At 53.5% G+C, this 24063-nt stretch overlaps 1 protein-coding gene across 2 annotated transcripts; it reads right to left on the reverse strand.

Moving 5' to 3' along the window:
* Positions 1 to 730: 730 nt before the first annotated feature.
* gata1b (GATA binding protein 1b) lies at positions 731 to 20183 on the reverse strand. 2 transcript variants are annotated; one of them, XM_015341490.2, is made up of 7 exons: positions 19991 to 20183; positions 11318 to 11403; positions 6724 to 7065; positions 5572 to 6084; positions 4345 to 4490; positions 2408 to 2533; positions 731 to 1775 (listed from the first exon to the last, which is right to left on the reverse strand). In XM_015341490.2, exons 3-7 carry the CDS (start codon positions 6935 to 6937, stop codon positions 1479 to 1481), a joined length of 1296 nt encoding a protein of 431 aa, XP_015196976.1. In that variant the 5' UTR covers positions 6938 to 7065; positions 11318 to 11403; positions 19991 to 20183; the 3' UTR covers positions 731 to 1478. The 2 variants fall into 2 exon arrangements, with proteins under 2 accessions (XP_015196976.1, XP_006625356.2); XM_006625293.3 differs by lacking the exon at positions 11318 to 11403.
* Between the last annotated feature and the right edge of the window lie 3880 nt (positions 20184 to 24063).

Raw genomic sequence — 24063 nt, forward strand, 5'->3', positions numbered from 1 at the left:
GGCCCCGAGCCAGCGGGACGTGCCTGTGCACCTCCGTGTTTTTCACGGGGATGTTTCCTGCTGTCTGCGCGCGTCCCTGCCCAGGTTTGGAACACGGCACAGATTAAGACATCAAACCTCAGCGAAAAAAAAAAAGAAGCTTAAAATAAATATTAAGGCCAATTAATTAGGCGACCAGTCACTGTTACTTGCGTTTTATAGGTGACGTGGCTCAAAGCTCTGAAATTCTAACCCCAAACGTATCAGAGAGTCACCTTCCTGAGCGCTTTCACATCGAGACTGAACACCCGCTTCTTCAGAAGGGCTCGTGTTTGATTGATTTCTGTTCTGCCCTTTTGCGACTGCAAATAATAATAATAATAATAATAATAATAATAATAATTCAAACCTGGGCACAGATGTCAGACTAAAGCACCGTTCCTTTTGCAACAGTGTAATTCGCTTTCTTATTATGAGTCACAAACACTGTTGAGACAACAGTGCAAAAACGTCTCTTTGCAGCTTCACAGAGAGAATGGATCTGCAGCATCGACAGCCCGCCGTTCAGTGCCTTTAAGTGGTCTGGTAATCGGCTGTATGAAGTATGAAGACTGTTTCACGGCAGATCATAACATACATCGTTTTGTTGAAGAGAAAAGCGTTCACGCGGATTCAGGACTAAAACTCAAGGGCAAATTAAGACTGACGGAAAAATACTTTTTTTTAAAAGAAAAAATCTCACTTCTTATGTGATGGTCACAAATGGTATTTATTAATGTTCTTTTACTTCAGGATGTTGAAAAGACAAAAAAAAACCCAACAGGATCAGATCACAACAGATTAAATAGTTCTTACAAATCTGCCCCACCCATTCAAAAAATAGGGAAAATATTTAAAATTATATCTACAACCTTTGTCATTTCGGAGGGAAATTAAAAGGAATTGGTAGAAAATCGTTCTTCAGAGTCGTGTTGTCTGTCGTCCGGGGCGTTGGGGCTGTAGAAGGTGTCACCCTGGCCCTGAGTATCCCTGCGTGACCTCTGACCTCTGACCTCTGTGGCCCAGGGGTGTCCCACGAGGACTGGGGGAGGGCGGGTGTCCCCCTGCCCCCCTGCCCCCCCCCTGGAGGATGACGCTCACCCCCTGGTGACCGGACCCCTAACTGAGAGGTCAGTTTGGAGACAGAGTTTGGGGGACCCCACCCCCCTGCGCAGCTCGCTCCTGCCCAGCGCACACGCCGAGACAGTGACACCCCTCCTGTCTCCGCGTCTCGGGGCGCTGGAGCCGCAGCGTGTGGCGGTGAGGGCCGAGGCGGCACGGCGGGGGGGGGGGGGGCGCCCCCGTCCGAGGGGGGCTGGTGTCCCTGACGGGAGGTGTACCCCTCGTGCCGGTGTGCCGGGGCGCTGGGGGACGGGGGGGGTCTTTGCTGTGAACCGGGGACGCAGCCGAGCGTGAGAGAGCCTGCGTCCGTGGGTGGGCACTGCTGCGCCTGTGCGCCCCTACACCAGGGTGGGCACCATGCCGGAGGAGGGGTGGTGGGAGTAGGAAAGCGTGGCGGAGGGGTGCAGGGCGGAGGGAGGGGGCAGCAGGTGGGGGGGGTGGCCGAAGGGCAGCAGGGGGCCGGAGAGCGACCCGGGCCCCAGCGAGAAGGGCCCCCCCTGCTCCTCCAGCCCCAGGCCCCGGGACAGCTCTGAGTAGGAGGCCTCGGCCCCCTTCTTGCCCTTCTTGTTCTTGCTGGAGACCTTGCGGTTGCGGGTCTGGATGCCATCTTTCTTCATGGTGAGGGGCCTGTTCACCTGCGGGCAGCGAGAGCGACACCGGGGTCAGAGGTCAGGCCGGCCCGACAGCGCAGAGGCCCACACCGGCGCTGGGGACACCGGCACTACCCCCCCCCCCAAATATGGCTTTGCCACCCCATTTTAGATGTTACCAAACACCCCGTATTGTCTTTAGTTTACCGCCAAAAGCAGGTAACACAGGAGACCATTCCGACGCCTCTGAAATGATTCACTAGGAGCGCGCGTGTCGCCTGTACTAGCTGGGCAGTGCAGGCGCATGAGGGGCAGGCCGGTGCAGACCGATCCCCGCGCAGGTCAGTGAACGCGGCACACGGCCCCGGAGCCAGTGTGGGACAGGGGTCACCAGTGTGGGACAGGGGTCACCAGTGTGGGACAGGGGTCACCAGTGTCCCTGGTGCAGGGGAGAACAGCAGGGAGCCTTGTAGTTGCACCTCCCGTGTCAGAAGGAAAATAGTATCGTTTTACAAAGCCACCCCCCCACTGGTGTCCCTGCCACCCCCAGTACACAGTCCTGGCTACGCCGCTGAACGGGACAGCTGCTGTCCGAAGCCCGGAGAGGGCCTGTGAATGAAAAGGCGTGGAGAGGGGCCGGGTGTGCGGGCCGGCGGTGCCCGGCGAGCGGCACTCACGTTGTGCAGCTTGAAGTAGAGTCCGCAGGCGTTGCACACGGGCTCCCCGCTGGCGTTGCGTCTCCACAGGGTGGTGGTGCTCGTGTGGCAGTTGGCGCACTGGGTGCCCGCTCTCTTGCTGACGATCTGCAGGGCAGGGGAGAACGGGAGTATAGCTTGAGGAAGGGTGCGCCAAGCGAAAGGTCAGAGGTCAGCGGACCGATGACCAGGCAGCAGTGCGGTGAAGTACGAGCTCAAGTCCAGGAGAAAGCTCAGGAGGCAGGGACCTTTCATCTCAACAAGCACGTTTAATTGTCAGTAACTTGGTGATGCAGGAATGAAAAATATCTATTGAAGGACCTGTTTTTGATGAGTCAGATACTGTACTATCTCCAGATTGCACCAGGAAGCCTCGCTATATACTTTATATATACTGCATGTTCCCTTGTGGATATGTAGTGTAAGTTCCTGGAACTACTTCCTGTGTGGATCACTCTGCACTTAACAAGGGTCGGGTATTTTGTCTAAGTCTCTTGCCAGTATTTCTGAGCTTCCCACATTTTTGTACCATGTGAAAATTTAACTAGTTAGTACCAGAATCTAATTAGCTGAATCAGATCAAGAAGAGCGAAGGGCCTAAAAGGTACCCCTGTGGCACACCACTACTCACATGGTTGTGCCCTGTGAGGTGAGGCAATGTCTCCTGTTCATTAACCAGCTCAAAGTACTCATTACTGTGAATTCCCATGGATTTTAATTTGAGAATCAAGCTTTAATGAGGCACCATATCTCAAGCTTCCTTGAAGTGTAAATGTGTCTTCTTGTATATTTTATCAACTGTCCTTAATGCTTTATTTGAAGAATCACAGCCAGCAATAAAACAAGTTATTTCCTTTCTAAATCTACATTGGTTGTCTCCTGAATCACCCCTGTATTCTCCCAGTTTAAATCTATCATTTTCATAGCTTTAGCAATAGCAGAATTAAGACCGGTCTGGTCCAGTTACAAGTGATTCTCCTGCCTGTGGGTACAGCACTCATTCTAAGAAAGGACGGAATATCTCAGTTAGGAGTCTATAAATACCACTGGGTGTTATTGCCTTAAGTGAATCTGGGTGATTATAGGTTTTTCTATGAGTTTTATAAGTTTTGAATCATGCACGTCCTTGCAGAACCTCAGGGCCAGTTACATGTTTTATAAACCCCCAAACTACTGCTTCGGCTTTTATAGCTCTTCTGCTGTTGCACTACTAAAAAAAAAAAGGTTTGCATCTGTTTTTGGCTCTGTTGCAGTATTCGTCTGTTCTCTCTTGGTGATTCTAATTTCCCTTTTTTTCAGCTCTGGGTTCGCGGCTCGGCGTGCTCCCTTCCTGCCTCTGGGTCTCGGGCACCGAGGCAACACAGTCTGAAGAGTACACTTGAATACACTTGTTCCTCAGATATTTCCTTCCTGCGTTCAACTATCGATTTTCCTGTTTTATTCTTTGCGTTTTCCTAGATGGGGATCTGCTTGGCTCAGAAGGTGTATTTGTTTTCAGTTCTAACTAGCATGTTTTGGATCATTTATCTTCTACCGACTCGGAGCACTCAGCTCCCTGCCTGTAACGGATGACCTTTTATCCATCCGTTCTCGAGCTGCTTTATCCCACACAGGGCCGCGGAGGAGCCAGGGCCTATCCCAGCAAGCAACAGGCTACACCCTGGACACGACGCCAATGACTTTTTATAATATTCCTGTATGACGTAGGGTTTCTCTCTCATGTCGGTTCTGCCCTTTCTGTCCTGCTTTTGTGAAACGACTCAGTCAGTGAGAACGGGAAGTAGGAAGTTATCCTTCTTTTCCAGAGCACAGCGGAAAGCGGCGGAAAGCCGTTCAGTATTGTGGTATCGGACGCCCGCTCTTTCCAGCGGAGTTATTCCGAGTGGGTGGAGCCGGTATTGGAAGCGGGCCGTACGTACCAGTCTCTTCTTGGGCCGGATGAGGGGCCGGTTCTGCCCGTTCATCTTGTGGTACAGCCCGCAGGCGTTGCACAGGTAGTGGCCCGTCCCGTCCCGGCGCCAGAGGGGCGTGTTGGTGGCGCCGCAGTTCACGCACTCCCGGGCCTCTGCCAGCCGTGGGAGAGAGACGACAGGATTAGGGTCCCGGGGGCCGCGGGCACCGCTCACGAGTCCGACCGCCAACCCGGCTTCACGGGCCGCGGGGGGGGGCTCTGACAGCACCGGCGGCGCAGGAACGCTGCACTATCTTGATACGCCCAGCAGCCATATCACCCTGCAGCTCCCAGCTGGCCGCCCACTGGAGCTCAGCAGGAGTGAGCCTGGCCAGTACCTGGAGGGGAGACCTCCTGGGAAACTCCTAAGGCTGCTGCTGGAAGAGGTGTTAGTGGGGCCAGTAGGGGGCGCTCACCCTGCGGTGTGTGTGGGTCCTAATGCCCCAGTATAGTGAAGGAGAGACTATACTGTAAAAAGGCTCTGTCCTTCTGATGAGACGTGAAACCGAGGTCCTGACTCTCTGTGGTCATTAAAAATCCCAGGGTGTTTCTCGAAAAGAGTAGGGGTGTTACCCCAGTGTCCTGGCCAAATTCCCCCCCTGGCCTTTACCAATCATGGCCTCCTAATACCCCCCCTCTCTGAACTGGCTTCATCACTCTGCTCTCCTCCCCACTGAGAGCTGCTGTGTGGGGAGAGGACTGGAGCATCATCCAGGTGGGGCTGCACACTGGTGGGGGTGGAGGGGATCCCCATTACCCGTACAGCACTTTGAGAGGAGTGTCCAGAAAAGTGCTATATAAGTTTAGGGAATGATTATAAATTATTATTACTATCTTTAACAGTAAGCAGGCTGGTGGATCGCGTTTGCACCGGGGGGGCTCAATGTTCGGGGCAGAGCACAGCGCGTACACATCAAGGGACCCAGCGCACGAGGTAACGACAAATGTCAAGGAATCAAGGCTGCACGGGCGACAATTAAAGCCATTATCATCACAACAATGATCGCAGGTTGAAGGAGCGTCTATCAAGCCGCCCAAGCAAGTTGCTGAAGCGGATATTGTAACTTATCTCAAGGAACGTCTGGGTAAGATCCTTGGATCAAGCAACAAACACAAGTCAGATGGATGGTTTCCTATTTTATGCTCCTAACACAGTTCAATGAAGAACGTTTACTGACGATTTCTTTTTCCTTACCTGAAGGGGACAGTCTCATCTTGTTGCGCAGCTTGGGGGAGTACGAAGAAGGGGATACCAGCCCCCCAGGCGTAGGGTACAGCCCACCCGTGCTGTAATCCTGTGGGGAGGCCATGTAGGGGCTATAGGGTCCCAGCCCGTGCGTGTGGGCGTGTGTGTAGGAGTGGGAGTGTGTGTGGGCCACCCCCGCGCCCGAGCCCAGGTTCAGGAAAGTGCCACCCCCCATGCCGCTGCTGGGGCTGAGGCGCTCGGCCTTCAAGGCCTCCTGGAGCCTGGGGCTCGCCTTGTCGTCCCGGCCCGGCGAAGGCAGGCCTTCCTTGGGGGAGGTGAAAGAGGAGGAGGTGGGGTAGAGGGAGAGGGAGCCCCCCGGGGAGGACAGCGGCGTCTTGCCGAAGGGGCCGACGGACCAGGAGGGGTGCGGAGGGGGGTTGTACGGAGAGTTCAGGGAGTGGGCCGTCCCGTCGAGCCACTGCAGGTTGTTGAGGAGAGAGGAGGAGGAGTAGACCTGGCGCACTGGGGGAAAACCAGAGAGACAGAGAGAGGGAAGGGTGTTTAAAATCACACGGAGAGCAAGAGGGGAAAAAAAGATCATTAAAGAGGGAGATGACGGAGAGAGACGTGTTCTGCCTCTGTTACACCCTGAAATATCCGTTTTGCAGGGTAAAGCTGATCAAGACACAGGGAGGGGGAGGTGAGGGGTTTGCAATTGTTCAAATATAACGTTATTATGCAGATATATTTCTATATACATTAGTAGGATACATTTGCGAGAGAGAAGCATCTTACATTGTGCAACACAGGTCTTAAGAAACATTGCAGGAAAAGAGATAGGTGCCCAGCGCACACAAATCTGATCAAGATTTTACGCACTGCAGGCTCTTGTACAAACTGCCCTGATAAAGCAGGAACGAAATAGATTTAATGCGATTTACCTTCACACGTTTGCCTGTGAGGTTTTGTACAAAACAAGCCAGCAAGGTAACAAGGTTTTAATATCCAGGGCCTGCTGCTGGCCGCTCATACAGACGCCCGGGGCTCACGGTAAAGGCCGACATGGATCGGGCTGCTATGGAACAGGAACCAGCCTGCGTGCGATGGGCCTGATCTCCGGCTGCCCGCTGTGGGAAGCAAGGCGCTGGGGGCGAGCCTGACCTGGGGAATGCCGGTAGGCCGGGGCGGCTCGGCTGTGAGCCGGGCTGGAGAAGTAGGAGGGCAGGGTGGTGAAGTCCGAATCGACGCTGGAGTAGAACGACTCGGGCTCCTCCGCCGTCTGGATCAGGCCCTGCTCGGAGGGGAAGCCGGAAAGCGGGTCGGGCCCAATGAGGACCGGGGAGACCCAGCGTGTCTCTGCAGAATCCTCCATCATCGGGGGGGGGGGACGGGAGGAAGGGCCGGGGCACCCTTTTGGTGGGCTCGCAGGGCCGTGGGCGGTGTGGGGTTCAGGGGTTCACGGTGAAGGTACCTCCTGAAGCAGTGTGTGTGTGTTGGCCACCTCTGCAAGCATAAAAACACACAAGAGTCGACCCCCGTGGAACAGGTGTGGCGCGATTCCAGAGAAAACCGACAGCACAGTCTTTCACAACAGCATTTGAATTCTCTGCTCCGTTAAAGTCTATCAGCAAACGTCTGAGCAAAGAGCAGACAGAGCAGAACCTAAACAAAGACAGCAGGTCACAGCTGGGGGCAGAACCGCCGGGACAGGTATCCCAGGACTTCACAGGGCTTCAAGAAAACAAAGATCTGAAATAAAACAAAGCCCTGTGATTTTTCGTGCGTATCTGAGTGCCGTTACGCTGCATTTTGTTTTTCAAACTGCCAGCAACCGGGGGCATTTTTCATCAATTCATCCGGATTGAGTTTTCACACCCAGTGCAGGAACGGTCACTCCGAGCACGGGCCTGAAAAGAATCTCGACAGTGTTCGAAAGTGTGCGACCACCTCCTTTCTTTCACAGTCCAAAACCTGTGTCAACGATCCTGGACATTCAGCCTGAAGGTGTGGTGGGACACCTTTGTGTTTCTCAAGAGTGAGGTTTGACACAGGCGTGGCTGATGGGCTGTCACACTTTTCTCCCTCACTGAGATTCAAGGGAAAACACTTCGTGAGAACAGGGTGCTGCTGGTAGCGCTCTCCCTGGCGTGCTGCCCGTGTCTGTCGCACGAGCCCTGCTCCCAGACTCCCTGCACCTGCCGGGGAGACCCGGCTGGTGTGAGAGAGAGGCGGGTCTGGGCTGATGTCATGGACGTGCGGGTCTGTAACATCCTGCCCAGGGGGCGAGCTGGAAGGTCCAGGCGGCGTCGGCACGTGAGACACGTTCTGTCTCAGGAAACGGAAATGCATTCCAGTATTAACCTGAAGCTGCCCTGGGAATGGCATAACTAGACAAATATTAATTACCCACAGACTCTGCCATTCAGGACATCCATCCAACACCGTAGCCAATTCTGGGGTCTCAGTGGAGCTGGAGCCTGTCCCGGGGAGAGACGGGCACGGGATATATCCTGGACAGGATGCCAGCCCATCACAGGGCACACACACACACACACACACACACACACACACACACACACACACACACACACACACCAGAGACAGTTTTCCCAGAAGCTAATGAACCTACCAGCATGTCTTTGGACTGTGGGAGGAAACCCACATGAACACAGGGAGAACATGCAAGCTCCACACAGACAGCACCCCAGGAAGAGGCCCCAGGGCCCCTGCTCTGTGAGGCAGCAGTGCTGACCAGCCCACCACCGCGCCGCCCGTGCTGGAACAGAGGCATCACTATACCTCCTGTGAGAGGCATAAGGTGAATGAGAGTGTGCAGTTATCAGCTTTTAATAAACTAAAGAGCCCCGATCCAAAGAGGAATCACAAACACCTGCTGGGAACAATCCCCCGATGGCAGCCAGGTGCTTGGCCTTTATCACAAGGTCTACCTGCGACAGGTGAGGCCCCTGATCACAGCTCTCCACCAGCTGCTGCTCATGCTGAAACCATGGGGAAGTTATCCGAAGGTATTGTGTGATTTGAAAGCTATTCTCATATTAATTCCATCAGAAATACTTACATAGATGTAACACTGCGGCCTGGGACAGAGCACTTACAGGGGTCAAGGCAAGATGCAATACTGCCAGTGTGTTGTCTGCGTACATTGTTCCACAGGCAGCTGCAGCAGCTCTGCTCCGAGAAGGCTCAGAGCAACAGACGCACAGCATTGTGGGGCACCAGTGAGCAACTTCCAGGACGGCGAGGGGCAGGAGCAGATCGCTGGGTCTCAGAATCCGCTCTGAGCAGCGAGGGTCCGAGGAGGACGTACAGAGCCCAGAAACACAGAGCCCAGGAAAAGGCACCATCGGCGCCCAAGAAACGGCACAAACTCAACTGATTTTTAAATCGGCAATTTAATTGACGATTTGAGTTCAAAAACTTCAACTGACGAACCGCGGGGGAAGCTGTGGCGATTTGCATGTTGTTTCTAAAAAAAAACACCTTTTCCCTTTTATCGCAGGAGAAGCTGCGGGTGACTTTCCAGACACAGACGCTATTCTTTGCCCGGCGGACTTCCTTTCGAAGAGCCCTGCTTTCAAAACCTCCCCTTTTCAATGTGGTTGAAAGTGAGCCTTGAGAGAAAGAAAAAAAAAATACCAAAGACCCAGCAACTAAAATTTGACTTCAAAGAAAGTGGGTGGCCTTTGGTGACCTGCGGCGTGTGCACAGCCCCAGCGGGTCCTGCGCTTGCGCGCTACACAAGGGAAGCACTGCGAGTAAGCGCCCATCTCGGCTGCAGCTTTCTCCAGGAGGACGTGTTCACCCCAATGCCAAGGAGTTGAAAAGGAGAAAAGTGTTAAAATATTTTTTTTTCAAAAAAGGGAAACTCTGTCTAAATGAAAAAATCTTTGGACCTGTTGGTGTTACTTGATGACTCCTGCTGCTGGCACCCTCTCTGTCCCGCCAGAAAACCGCTAGTGTTTGACACCAGGGATAGGATTTCTCCCATCTTTAAGCCGTCATAAAAGCTTGGGAGCTGATTCAAGACATTTCAACTAATATTCTGAATCAAAAGCTGATGCTTCGTACACTGTTTAACAGGAAAAAGCCATAAGAGTGTAAAGAGCAGAGAAAAACAGTGAAACTGAAGAGTCTGCACACAGCACAGAGCACCAACCAAATTGCGACAGAGGAGCTGGGCTTTGCTTTCCACAGGCTTCTTCAGATGACCAGTAACGTTTCAGTCATTTCAGACAATCCATTTGCAAGGTCAACTCACTGTCGGTAGCTCTAAATACCCAACCTGGCTCAATGACAGTCACAGCCTTAGACACGTCACACTATTTCAGCTACGCCGAGTTGACCGTGCCGACACACACCCTGTCACCCCAACACGAGCACAAAAGCACCTCCTTGCACACACAGACACACACAAACACGCGGGCTGAACGCACACACACACGCAGCGTGACAAAGCAGTTGTGCTCTTATGGAAACAATCTAGATCGCATGCCCGATATCTTCTCTCTGCAACAATGTATAAAGAGCGAGGGCACAGATAAGGTTTGTGAGAATCTGATAAGGTCGACTATTATCATAATAAAGTTACACAGCACAAAATGGAGGGTTAGAGAGGGAAACCGAGTCAATCTCATCTGATTAACAGCAGAGCCTTGTTATGAATTAAGATGAACATATGAGTCAGCTGAAGGGAATTAAAACATTACTGAGAAATGTAAGCACAGGTTCCACAGGAAGCCCCAAATCAGTCATGCAGAAATTCTGCACCTTCTTAAAAATGTGATATCAGTTGAGTTGCAAAACCCATACCATTAAGTTAAATGTCTAGCAAACAGGCAAGAAAGTGGCTGTCCCTGACTGCACAATGAAGACAATGCCGTTATGTTGCTTATGTAAAATTAGGGTTTTTTGCGGAACACAGGAAGAGGATGGACAGCTCATCGTCCACTGCGGGACACGGCTGGAGAGCACTGCCTTGGGCACAAGTCGAGGAGCGCTCATTTTAATCCGGCAGGGCGCTGGCTGCCCGCCCATGCGCTCTCATTCCCATTTCCCGCACACACACACACACACAGGAAAAAAAGGCGCCGAACGGGGCCCAACAGAATTCACCCTGCGGCTGCGGTCCGGGCTGTAAACACGCAGATAACTTGTGCAAGGCGATGTTGAGAGAGAGCTTGCCTTTTGCACAAACAGGCAGCGGTCGTGCTGCTTCCTCACCCGGGGCTCTGCAATGAGCAGGGCTCGGAGCGAGCGCGGCCCGGCGCCTCTCGGGTCACAGGGCTGCGCGTTTGGAGAAGTGGCTTGGGCCGCGCGCTGGCTCCAGGGACAGTGGGGAGGCCGACTTCTCCAAAAGCTCTCTCCGGCCCCACTGCGGCGCTTATTAATAAACACGCTGGGCTCTTATTATTGGAGACCATGCACAATGCACGCGCAAACCACCATGCCTTTTTAAATTCTGTTTGCAGATGTCCACTCCGGATGCCACACCCAGTGGCTGCAGTATCGGCAAGCTCCTCTCCCAGCACCCCTCTCCGAGCGCAGTGCTCAAGCTAACAGCTCCCTTGATCCTCTGGACAATATCCCGGCTCCATGAGGCCACAGTGGCAACATCAAGGAAGACTGTTGAACTGTCCTGCAGGATTGTGACTCCTGTCAGACCTCAGCAGTGAAACGCAGCCTGTCGTTCTAACAGGGCTGCAAAGGGTTAGAGTTTTAATATAATGTAACTCACCATAAACTGCGACAGTTACTGGAAAACACTTTTCCATCTTTAACTTTTCCCACTGCCTGAACGGATCCGGTTTCAGGATTCGGACGCTGAGCGATAATAATAATAATAATTGATGACACTTATATAGCACTTTTCTGGACACTCCACTCAAAGTGCTTTACAGGTAATGGAGATCCCCTCCACCCCCACCAGTGTGCAGCCCCACCTGGATGATGCTCCAGTCCTCTCCCCACACACCAGCTCTCAGTGGGGAGGAGAGCAGAGTGATGGAGCCAGTTCAGAGAGGGAGGCTATCAGGAGGCCATGATTGGTAAGGACCAATGGGAAAACTTTGGCCAGGCCTCCAGGGTAACACCCCTTCTCTTTTCAAGAAACACCCCGGGATTTTTAATGACCACGGTGAGTCAGGACCTCAGTTTTACGTCTCATCAGAAGGACAGCACCTTTTTTACAGCATGGTGTCCCCGTCACTATACTGGGGTATTAGAACCCACACAGACCGCAGGGTGAGCGCTCCCTGCTGGCCCTACTTACACCTCTTCCAGCAGCGGCCTTAGTTTTTCCCAGGAGTCTCCCATCCAGGTACTGGCCAGGCTCCCACCTGCTGAGCTCCAGTGGGCGGCCAGCTGGGAGCTGCAGGGGGACACAGCCGATGGATATTTACTGTATCTGTATAAGACACTTGCACCTCACACACACCCAATAAATTGTATGTCGGGCTGCTTGAATGGGATGATGCACAGAGCATAGCACAGGGGTTCAGAATGCCTGTAGCCCTGCTCCACACCAGCCTTTTTGAGAAAGATCACCTCCAGCTGAGGCTGTGATGAAGATCATGGCGATGGGAAATGAGTTGAACTTTCCTGCTCTGTCGCCTGTGCTGACAACAGTATCGAGATCTGGCAACTGTATAGAGATGTTTATATTCCCCTCTCACCATCCCCCAACTCATTTCCTAGAAATGATCTTTAGTATTTATAAACGAAGGTGAAAAGAAATGACACTGATGCGCATCTTCTTCAAAGACGAACGCAGCCGTTTTCGCAGTTACGGCTGCACTCAGGTTTCGACAACGTCTCTGAGAGACTAAGGGGCAGAATGATCGTCTTCTAGTCTAGGCAGTGCGAGTGGATTTTCGGGCGCCGCGGCCCGGCCTGTGCCTGCCGCTCCCGCAGTTGACGAGGGTGGTGGGCGTGAGTTTGCACTGCGTCGCACAATGAAGAAATGAATCTTTTCCGCTGAGGTGGACCGAGAGCGGTGACCGGTCAAGAGGAAAGCGCGCCCACGAGAGCGGAGGCCCCACCCCAGACGCGAAAGTGGCGGGGTGTGGACGGGGCAGGGCGCGCTGTTCTCAAACTGGCCCGTTATCGCGGGGCCATGCACGAAAAGGAAAAAAAAACAACAACAACAATAACAACAGAGTTTTCGTTTTTGCTCATCTGCTGCGGCAGTAGACACCCCGAGATCACAGGATCACAGGAGAATTACTGGTCAGTTCAGGAGCGAACGCCCGTGACGCTGCGGGCACGCCAGTACAATTGCCTGATAACGTGCACAGCAGCGCGCCAGAACTCCACACCGAGCAGATCCCACGGCCACCCTGAAGGGACAGACCCGTAGCGCAGGGTTAGGCTGTTTCCGCGCTCTGTCCTCAGTCAGATGTCAGAAAGAACCTGCTGCAGGTGCAGCGTTGGCAGAGACGCTTAGGAAGCAGGGATCAAGTCACCCGCCGCCCTTTTTTCTGACGGCACAACAAAAAACTAATTAATTCATTAACTAGGCATCAATTCGTGATCTCCAGATAAAGGAGGGAATGATTCTGTATCAACTCTTCCACCTGAAAATGCTCCCCTGTCCCCCGCAGGAGTCCTGACGCTTACTGTGCACACCTGCGTGATTTGAAGGGTTCAGGACTGATGCGGATTATTGAGCCCATCCCACGTGGTAAAAGCCGAAAAAGATATTCATCAGCCGCGAGCCCCTGAGCCTCATTGACGCGCAGCCCAGATGGACGAAAGCCGGAAGTCAGGTTGACACGCGGGGCCAGGAGTTGTGGGTTCTGACAGAACCAGAACCGGGAGGGTCTGCTCTGTGTCACTGTGTGGGCCCAGTATGACGAGCTGTCCGGGGGACGAAAGAGGTTATTTGGTGTCTCTGTTTGTTAGACACCTGCGCGGCCGCCATAGAAGATGCGCATTTTTCGCACTTTTACAGAAACGCCCCAGAAGCAGATTTTTACCTTTTTAATTTTTGCAGCTTTATTAAAAAGCTCCTGCGACTGTAGAGAGAGAATTTCGCCGCGTGGGGAAAAAAAAAGGAGCTCGCGATTAACGAAGAGGCTTCCGAAATGCGGAGACCGAGCTGGGTTTTCGACAGTTGTGCGCCACGGTCAACGTCTTGCGGACCTCCTGGGGACGGGGCGAGGAGGGAATCGTTTGAGACGAAGAACCCTCTCCTTCGCCTACAGCCTCGCTTCTGATAACACCTCGGACATGACACGTGTCCAGTACAGCCAGCTCACGGCTGATTCAGGACATTAAAAGCAGCTCTGGAATGCAAACACGATCAGTCCTCCAGAACCAGACTGGACCTCCTGCAGACACGCACTGACCCTGCAGGACCAGACTGGACCTCCTGCAGACACACACTGACCCTACAGAACTAGACTGGACCTCCTGCAGACACGCACTGACCCTGCAGGACCAGACTGGACCTCCTGCAGACACGCACTGACCCTGCAGGACCAGACTGGACCTCCTGCAGACACACTGACCCTACAGAACTAGACTGGACCCCCTGCAGACACACACTGACCCTACAGAACTAGACTGGATCTCCTGCAGACACACACTGACCCTACAGAACTAGACTGGACCTCCTGCAGACACGCACTGACCCTGCAGGACCAGACTGGACCTCCTGCAGACACACACTGACCCTGCGGGACCAGACTGGACCACCTGCAGACACACACTGACCCTATGGGACCAGACTGGACCCCCTGCAGACACACACTGACCCTACGGGACCAGACTGGACCCCCTGCAGACACACACTGACCCTGCGGGACTAGACTGGACCCCCTGCAGACACACACTGACCCTACAGGACCAGGACTGGACCTCCTGCAGACACACTGACCCTGCGGGACCAGGACTAGAGACCCCCGCTCTAGAACACACTGAGCTGGCTGAGGGAGGGTACCTCACACACACCTCCAGCTGCCTCTGCTGTGTCCTTCAGCATCAGGCACTTTCTCTCATGGAGACACCTGCTGCCCACAGCGAAACGCCTGCAGACAGCTGGTCACAGAAGGCTGGCCTGGCCTCTCCAGAGTCCCTCTGCCACGCCTGTCTCTCGAGCCCTCGGCTGTCCCTGGGCCTCGCACCCTCTGCAGCCCTGCCTTCCCGAGCCCCTGGGGCCTGAGCACACTCCCCCGTGAGAGCACTGTACTTCACCACACGCGTGTTACGCCACGGGCAGCTTTCACCACGGGCGGGCGCAAGCAGAAAGACACCAGCGCGTGTGCACGCCACGACCAGGACATGCCAGCGCGCCCGCCCGCGCACGCCGGTCGGAACATATTTTGAGTTGCACGCCCCAGGAAAACCAGCACGCGCAGATAAGTCAGGCCCCGGAGAAAGTGCCCCGCCAGCGCCCGGCCAGCTCCGCGCTGCGGGAGCTGTTATCTGGGCGGCTGTATCTCCCGCCCTGTCGCAGTGCGGCCATGTGATGAAACCTGGATCAGATGATACTGAGCCCCGCTCAGCCCTCAGGAAGGGAGATTACAGACCACGGCCTCAGATCAGGCCCCCACATCTCTCCGTCTGTCACCGGAGTCGAGCTGCAGGCTCCGCTCCGCACACGTACGGCGGCTGTCCCCTGCAGGAGCGCCCTCAATCACCTCGCCCTCCTCGCCCTCGCCCTCGCCCGGCTCCGGACTGCACTGCCCACGACAGCGCCAGGCTGGGATGACATGACCATAAAGCACACAGTCACGCAGGAGAGCCTGTCTGGCCAAACCCGGCTCGTTGGGGGGCTTGGCGTCTTAATGATCCACAGGCCTCACTGAGCTTCGGTTTTGAGGGGATCACAGAAATTCAGCTGCACTGTGATTTGGGCAGACTGTTCCAGCCACCCACAACTCTTGGTGTAAATTATCGCCTCCTACATTCTGTCCTAAATCAGGCTATTAAAGACACACAAACCTCCCTCTCTGTCAAAGCCCTGTGGTCCTGATTTGCTTGCAGAGCCTGCTCTGCGAGCTGAGTGCATTTTTTGATTGAAGACAGGTCTTTGAATCCAGTTATCAAGCAAAGCAAAAATGACTTGCTGAATGACCACGCCGCGCTTGTCCAGTTGTTTGGCAGCACAGCTGACCACTACCTTTCGATCGCTCGATCCACCCAGCCACAGCTGCAAGCCGTGCAGGTGATCAGGGAAGGGATCTGGGCCCAGGAGAGATGAACAGCATCTCGGCTCAGTGCCCCAGGAGGACCATACAGAAGGTCTGACACTTGCTGAATGCAGGGCCTGCTATCTCCCGAGCTCGGGCCTGCGTGCGCTGACCGGCCAGGCGTGATTGGGAATTTCTCAAGGGTGCCGCACTACTGGCTCCGCCCCACAGGGGGCAGCACTGTGGTTTGTCAGCCGGGTTGGGGGGGGTTCGGCGAGAGAGATTCGGCGCTCGGTCGCCGGTCAGGACAAGAGGGGCTCGTTATCGGACGAGAACGCGTTGCAGCACGGAGGAGCTGAACCAAAACCCAGGCGGAAGAAATGGGAAAAAAATCCAAAAGTGAGTTAAAACAGCTCACAGGGAGGGGAGGACGACAGAGGTCCCTGAAGCTGTCCAGGCTTGGTGGCAAACTGCGTGTTGCTGTGCCCTACACTCAGAGGCATGGGAATGCTACAGTACCTATCAAAAGTATTCACCCCCCCCCTTGGATACAATGCAGAATCATAATGCATTTAGCATTAAATCATCACTTATTTTCTGCTCGCTATTTATAATTAATTTAGGAGGTCTGTAGAATTTTGTGTTCACTTAGACATCATAGAGTGTTTTCCGCCAATCCAGGGCAAAAAATCCCAAATAAATAGGTTGTGATTCTAAATTCACTACATTTAACCAAATACTCGTTTGCCACTCTACCGTTCACCAGACAAGTCAGCGACGCCGGCTGGGTCCTCACAGGTAGGGGTGAGATCGGGGCCGGGGTCCAGCACTCACGGACACAAGCAGGCAGGTCCGAGCACTCGGGGCGGTGTTGCTCCCTCGTGATGCTTCGTGTTTTACCCACCGGCCATGGAAGTGCTCTGGGTGAACGAGGGGCAGGTCCCTGCCTGGGCTGTCAGGACCCCGTCCTCCAGGGCTGGAGGGGGGGGGCGCCTTCGAAACAGCTCCCATTTTATCACAGCTCTTTCTTTTTCCAGATAAAGAGCATTTATCAGCCGCTGGCTTATCTCGCAGTGAAGAACAGGGTATAAAAATTGGCCGTGAACGCGGCGTGGAGCTAACTGCACACAGGCCCTGTCCCCTGAAGAGCCCAGCTGCGCGATGGGAGTGTGTCGGCCCGCGCCACGGAGCAGCGCTCCGGGACGCCGACTGGCAGAATGCAAAACTCAGGATCGTCTCCGGCCACTACCCCAGCTCAGGTACGTCCTTCCAGGCCTCCACACGCCCGACGTGCTCCGATCCGCGGGGAGACCATGCCGGTTTCACCTCGCCTGCGGCCCAGCTTTTGTTTCTCTCGCCTCCTGAACGTGCACTGGAGGTTCACGCCAAATAATTCCTGTAATTTAAACCCAGCAGTGCGTACTGGTGTCTCCCAGCCGTGGGGACCTGGGATCAGTAACTGCCTTCTGTGTGGAGTGTGTATGTTCCTGGCATGTTTGCGTTGGTTTTCTTCAGGTGCTCCTGTTTACTCTCACCTGAACTGTGTGTGGACAGTGGAATGTGAGTAGACAGGGGACAGTGGACAGTGGAATGTGAGTGGACAAAGGACTGTGTACAAACAAGAGATTGTGTGTGGACAGTGGAGTGTGTGAGGACAGGGGACAGTGGACAGTGTGTAAGACAGGGAAGTGTGTGTGGAGAGGGGACAGTGGACATTGTGAGGACTGTGGACTGCTCCTGTAGGTGCTAATGGTTCAACAAGACAAGCATGAGCAACTGACAATTTTAACAACAACAATCTCTCATGAGAAAAAAAACATAAAGAGTTCTCGTGATTGAGACCGATATGCACAAGCTACAGAGTGAGGTTTAAATTGCAAGGTTCACTTAAAAGCAGGACAAGTTTGTTTGGAAAGTGGAAAAAGAAAATAGTGTTCGCCAAGTTCAGCAGCACCCCTCAGTACCAACCCTGGAGACAAAGCATGTGTTTTACTGATCGCAGTCTAGGAGGTTTAAATAACGAGCGTCACAGTCGCATGACCTGACCCACTGAGAGGCCGAGCAGAGTCCGGAGCACAGAGACGTCAGTGGAGCAGAGCTGGCAGCGAGTTGAGGAGGGAGAGCAGGGGGCTCATCCTCACACTCGGGGACAAACTGCCCCGTCATGCTGTGAGTGCCGAGTCACCGTGGATAGGAGGGGACAGTCACCCAGCTTGTGACAGCTCTACTAGTTCAGCTTCGAGCAACCCGGAGAACTGTCGTTGTACGCACAAGCAATCTGCTATATGACTGTAATATGTCACACAACGCAATAAAAGTTGAATGAAAAAAACAGGAAGATGTGAAGATAACCAGTACAGCGCATAACCTTATTTTTCCAGGAGCTCCGGGTTCGAGAGGAGGACAGGGAAACTGGGACAGCGCTACAGCAGGCCCGTTCATCAATCAAGACTCCGTGCTTGTTCATCAATCAAGACTTTGTACTTATTTATCAATCAAGACTTCATGCTTGTTAATCAATCAAAACTTCATGCTTGTTTATCAATCAAGACTTCATGCTTGTTAATCAATCAAGACTTCATGCTTGTTTATCAATTAAGACTTCATGCTTGTTTATCAATTAAGACTTCATGCTTGTTTATCAATCAAGACTTCATGCTTGTTTATCAATCAAGACTTCATGCTTGTTTATCAATCAAGACTTCATGCTTGTTTATCAATCAAGACTTCATGCTTGTTAATCAATCAAGACTTCATGCTTGTTAATCAATCAAGACTTCATGCTTGTTAATCAATCAAGACTTCATGCTTGTCATTTTGCTGGATGGAACCACAGTGTAAAGACACCCCCCCCCCTCTCCCTGCTCACACTCCTGGCTATGAAGATCAGAAAAGTGAGACCTGACAACACGACAGCTGCATTGAAACACACAAATAAAGCTCGGAGCCCATGGGCTGCAGGCATGAGACGCGCCTGAAGCCCAGTGTTGCAAAACCACAAATAATCAATTAGTGAATTAGTGCCCTGCAGCCCTGCCGCTGGAGAATCACTCTGCTCACAGCTTCTGCTAGAGGACAGCTGTCTGGGACCAGGGCTGCAGAAGGCCAGCATGGACTCTGAGCACCGTCTCAGAACGTCTCCTCAGTGTCAGCCGGGCCTCACGGCCACGAACCTCCTTCACAGCAGAAGCCGTTGTCTCCAGGACAGCAGCCTCACCGGCGTCCGCGCTGTCAGACGCCCCCGGCTGCACTGTCCGTGCGGATTTTTCAACGGACGGTACGTCCTCGCCGCAACATCGCAACATCGCCGCCGAGCCCTGCCTGCACAGGAGCGCGGCCGAGAGCTGCAGGACGCGAGGGGGCAGACGACGGGGGCTCGTGCAAATCGGGACTCAAGGGAGACCCCATAAGGGGGGCTCTGAGCAAGTTGTGTACAGTGTTAAAAAAAAACCCAAACCCTCTGATTAGCTAACTGATATATTGTCTCCACCCACACAGTCGCAAATCCAGCGTGACAGAATTACGAAGATAAAAAGAAATGCGAACATCCCTCCGTGTTGTGTGGACGAGGATGTGTGTGCTCTGGGAGAGTTTAGATGGCTGCTGTGCGCGTGCAGGAGGCTCTCTGTGTGGCTCTCCCAGGGCAGGCACATTGGGTCACCCAGGCAGTGATGACACTGCTCCAGCCACAGAGCTTCCCCTGCAATCCGACACACTCCGAAACCGCTCCAGAACACAGCCTGGCCCCCCCATCTGAGCTCCACTGGACAGGCGTCGGGGTGCTCAGGCAGGGGCCAGTACCCCCAACGTCCATTTTGTTTTTAACAGCTAGAGCACAGGCCTGCGGAGGTAGTCAGAGCTGATGGAGAGGCAGTTTTGCAGCGAAGCAGAAGGGTTTGACAGTCATCCTGCTACATTTACAAAGGATGTGATCTACTACTGCGCTGCAACACAGCAAGGAGCTGCGCTGTGAAACAATCAGGGAGCAGTTGTCACTAGAATTAATAACAGTCGTTTCTAAAACAATGTATAAATTTAATAACAGGGTGACTTTCAAAGCATTTCTCTTTGGTGCAAAATCCGTCTAACGCCCTCAGAAAGCTAGTGCGTGCACGCACCTCGTCTCTGGTTTTGACCCCTGGCTTGCTCACAAGACACCCCCAAAAAACAGGGGCGCAAGTCCGGAGTCCGGAGTCTGCAGCGGAGGTTAGGAAGGAAAGGAAAGGCTCTGAGCAGCACGCCGCCTGGATAGAGATGCAGAGGGAAAGGTCACCCACCTGTTGGTCCACAGTGTAATGGTGCTGGCTTCAGCGGTCCAGTTTCGGGGCGTCCAGCCCGGGTCCCTCTCAGACAGGGGGCGAGTTGGGTCGGGTCGGGGCGGCGGGACGGATCTGAGCTCGAGTGTGTGCGCGGGAGAGAGAGCGCGAGAGTCGGCCGGAGTGGGGTGCTGCTCAACAGGACTGAAGAGTTTCTGGCAGAGTGGCTGATAACTGAGGTTAGAGGGAGGAGGGGGGAGGCGGGTTCAGGCAGGCCAGGGGGTGGGGTAGTGACGCCGGGAGGTGTGTGGGTGTGTATGTGGTGGGGGGGGGGGTTGTTTAGTGTAGAAGACAAGAAGCCTTTTTTTTGGGTGGAAGAGCCACACCTCCTCTTGCATGTGCCTGTCTCCCCGCTGGCCTGCCCTGCTCTGCCGGGGCCTGAGCTGTCAGACAGTACCGTGTGGACCTGCGGCCATCAGATGGACCGAGCCTGAAGCCTCACATCGGCCGGCGATTAAGTGCAATGTCAATGAGAAGTGCGCCCCACGGAGGTCTATTAAACTCGATTGATCTTATTCTGGGTGGATAAGCGATAATGCAATATTGTAGCCCTACTGAGTGACCAGACTGGGGCCATTGTAACATAAGCAAATCATGTTGGTCATCAACACGTACAACATTTACTGTATGTTGTACACTTACTCTCTGTGGTACCAGACAAAAAATCTAAATCTATAAAGTAAAAAAGACATAAAAATGACTTTACACATTTATTTCATTATCTTTAAATAAGAGAACTGACATTCAGCCCATCTGGTCCATTTAGGTTCTAGTACAGCAACTCATCCAGGCATTTAGTCAGAGGAGCCAGGAATTCAGTTTCACCATGTGGCTGGGCAGCCAGTTCCACACCCCCACTGCTCTTTGTGTAAAGCAGTGCCTCCTGTCCTGATCCCAGGATCTCCTCCAGCTGTTTCCCAAACGCAACCAGGGTATCAGCTTCAGCAACATAGCTGGGCGAGCTTGTTCCACGCTCCCACAGCCCTTTGTGTAAAGCAGTCTATCCTGTCCTTGGCAGATCACATTTCATTTCGGTCCAGACCGAAGCTCTGTGTCTCTGGGTTACTGAAACCTACAGTATAAGAGGTCTTCTGATGATGGATGAAGGCCACGTCATTGGTCTTCAGTGTAAACTTTCTATTATATACTATAAGCATCTATAAATCCAGTCTCTTCATAGTGGTTGCAACATGTATTTGTCCAGGAGGTGAACGGGTATCTACTGGAAATCCCTATAAATCCCTATAAGTGGAGACACAAGGGACCACAGCATGCAGCCGACACACTGTGGAAATAACCGCTTGATAGACAGCATGTACCTTCACAGTACACTGTATCCACACGGCACAGTGTACCCACACAGCACAGTGTACCCACGCAGTACACTGTATACAGACAGTACACTACATCCTCAAGTCAGAAACCAATTATAGAGGCACGCAAGCAAGGCCAATGCGAGATCCTACAGACCCGCAGTCCAGGTCTTAAATGTCACTCCAGATTAACGAACTAAAGTGGGAACAACGGAGAGGTCATGGCCAATTCAGTCAGCACAATGTTTGGTAAGGTGACATTCAGACACAAGACTGACAAGATAACACCTTTCACTGGAGGTTTTTCTCCATTAACAGATTGTTAATTTCTGCAAACAGTCCAGCCAGAACAAACTCGGTCACACACACGCACGCTTTCGTACATTCTTACACTCTCTCACACACACACACACACGACCCAGATGCAAAAAAGGAAAAGTGTCTGAACAAAGCAAATAAAAATGCAAAAATGAACTTAAGAGCTTTCACTGTGCTACACTATAGCTGAACAGTAATGCAAATTATTAAAACGCAGCAATCAGGTTGAGATATCTCTCTGGTAACCCGAGAGTTCAGACAGTGCACATCTTGTCAGACTCACGGTGACTCATTTGTTAAGCAAAGTTCAGTGCCAAATGTCTTCCTGGTTCCTTTGTTCATTTAGCGTTTTCAGGGAAATTAGAAAGGGACACAACACAGGACCCAGCGTGGCCCCAAATCCACCACCGGCCCACAGTTACACAGATCATGTGCCTGAGACATAACACCAGGCACAACAGGGGAGCAGACAAACACCTCAGGCGCTGGGCCAGGCTGGCCTCACGCTGCAGGAGAGACTCACTGGGTACTCAGCCTCTCCTAAAATGACAGTGATCAGCAGGCCACAGTACATCTGCGGTGGAATCAGAGGGTTCTGGTTGTGATCAGAATGAGACGGATCAGGCTGATGCTGGTTCTGCTCAAAGCCAAAACTAGGTGCTGTGTATTTCAACCTGACTTCACGTCAAATTAAAGTGACATCAACAGCGACATTAAATATTTTGCTATTTTTATTGTGCTTTGTCTTTCCAACTTAACAAGCAGACACGTCTCATAAAACCCAAAATGGGTCGGACTGCTGTGTGACGGGACCAGAACCAGCAGGATCCTGAATCAGTGGCACACAGAACCAGCAAGACCCAGAGCCAGCGGGACCCAGAACCACTGGGAACCATGAACTGGTAGGACCAGGATCCAGTGGGATACAGAAGCAGTGTTATCTGGAGCCAACAGGACCAGAACCCGGACCCCCCCCCCAGCCAGCCATGCTCAGCCTGCACTGTACCGGGGGGGGCTCAACACGCCAAGCCGTGAGGACACCCCGTTACAGAAATAACCCTCCCGTTTCACTGTCAGGGCTGGAGAGGGACCGCGAGCCCACGGTTACCCAGGAGCCCCAGCGGCGTGGGGTTAGACAGCAGTCACGCTCCCAGCAGCTCCGAGCTCTGCCCAGCAAGGACAGCAGTCTGCTCCGAGAGAACAGAGCTCAGAGAGGGCGAGGGCGAGGGTGAGGAAGAGGGTGAGAGAGGGTGAGAGCGAGGAAGAGAGCAAGAATGAGGGCGAGGATGAGGATAAGGGTGAGGAAGAGGGCGAGGGCGAGAGGGGGTGAGGGCAACAAAGAATGCGAGAATGAAGGCATGGATGAGGGTGAGAATGAGGGCGAGGGTGAGAGCGAGGAAGAGGGTGAGGGTGAGGAAGAGGGCAAGAGCGAAACTGAGGGTGAGGGGGAGGGAGAGGGAGAGGGAGGGAGGGCAGTGCAGGGACAGGCACAGGCTGCCGCTGGGGATGTGGCTGGTGGCTGCTCTCTGCTGGCTGCTCTCTCTTGATAAGGGGTTATCAGATGAAACACTGGAGCAGAGGGGCTGAGGGGCTGGCACTGTCACCCCCCGGACACAGCGGAACACCAACACCCTCCCTGGCTCCCTGACACACACACACACACTGACAGCAGCCACACACGACACACACATTCGGGTGCACGGCAGCAGAACACAAACACACCGCGGTACAGAAACAGGCTGCGCAGACACGCATGCACACGCAGCGGAGCGACCCCCCCACGCAAGCGCAGGCACATGGACACGGGAAGACACGGACACCACTGCGAGGGGCGGCCACGACCGCCAGCAGGGGTCCGGGAGTGAGCTCGCAGTCTGCGTCTACAACAGGCTGGCAGGCAGCTTGCAGGACACCACGAGGGCGAGGACAACGACAACCCATGGGTGGAACTCACACAGCTGTGCCGTTTCTTCAGGATCGAGCTCCCCTGTGCAGCCGTTTCTCAGAATGCTCACTTTCATTCCTAGGCAAATCCCCTGGCCCGCGCGGGCCATGTTCCTGCTGATCGCGAACTCTGATAGGACGACTGATTTCAAAGCTTCAAACTCGATAGCAAAATGTGCTCCCTGTTTTCTACAGGGGTCATTTACAATGCAAAAGCTGCAGTTCTAGCAAGAAACTCTCACACACACACACGTATGTAGTTAAACACAGTTTGAGAGCAAAGTTTCGCCCATCTCGCTTCACAGAGATCAGCTGACTGACAGGCCCATTAACGGCTCAGTGACTGGCCACACAGCTCCAGCGTCTCCACGTGGGGAGCGATCACCCACTATCGGGGTAACCCTTACTGGGAAGACAGGGCTCCCAGTGAGTAACCTGCTCCTGCAGCCGGGCGCTGCG

Source organism: Lepisosteus oculatus, chromosome 2, assembly GCF_040954835.1.
Source record: "Lepisosteus oculatus isolate fLepOcu1 chromosome 2, fLepOcu1.hap2, whole genome shotgun sequence".
NCBI lineage: Eukaryota > Metazoa > Chordata > Actinopteri > Semionotiformes > Lepisosteidae > Lepisosteus > Lepisosteus oculatus.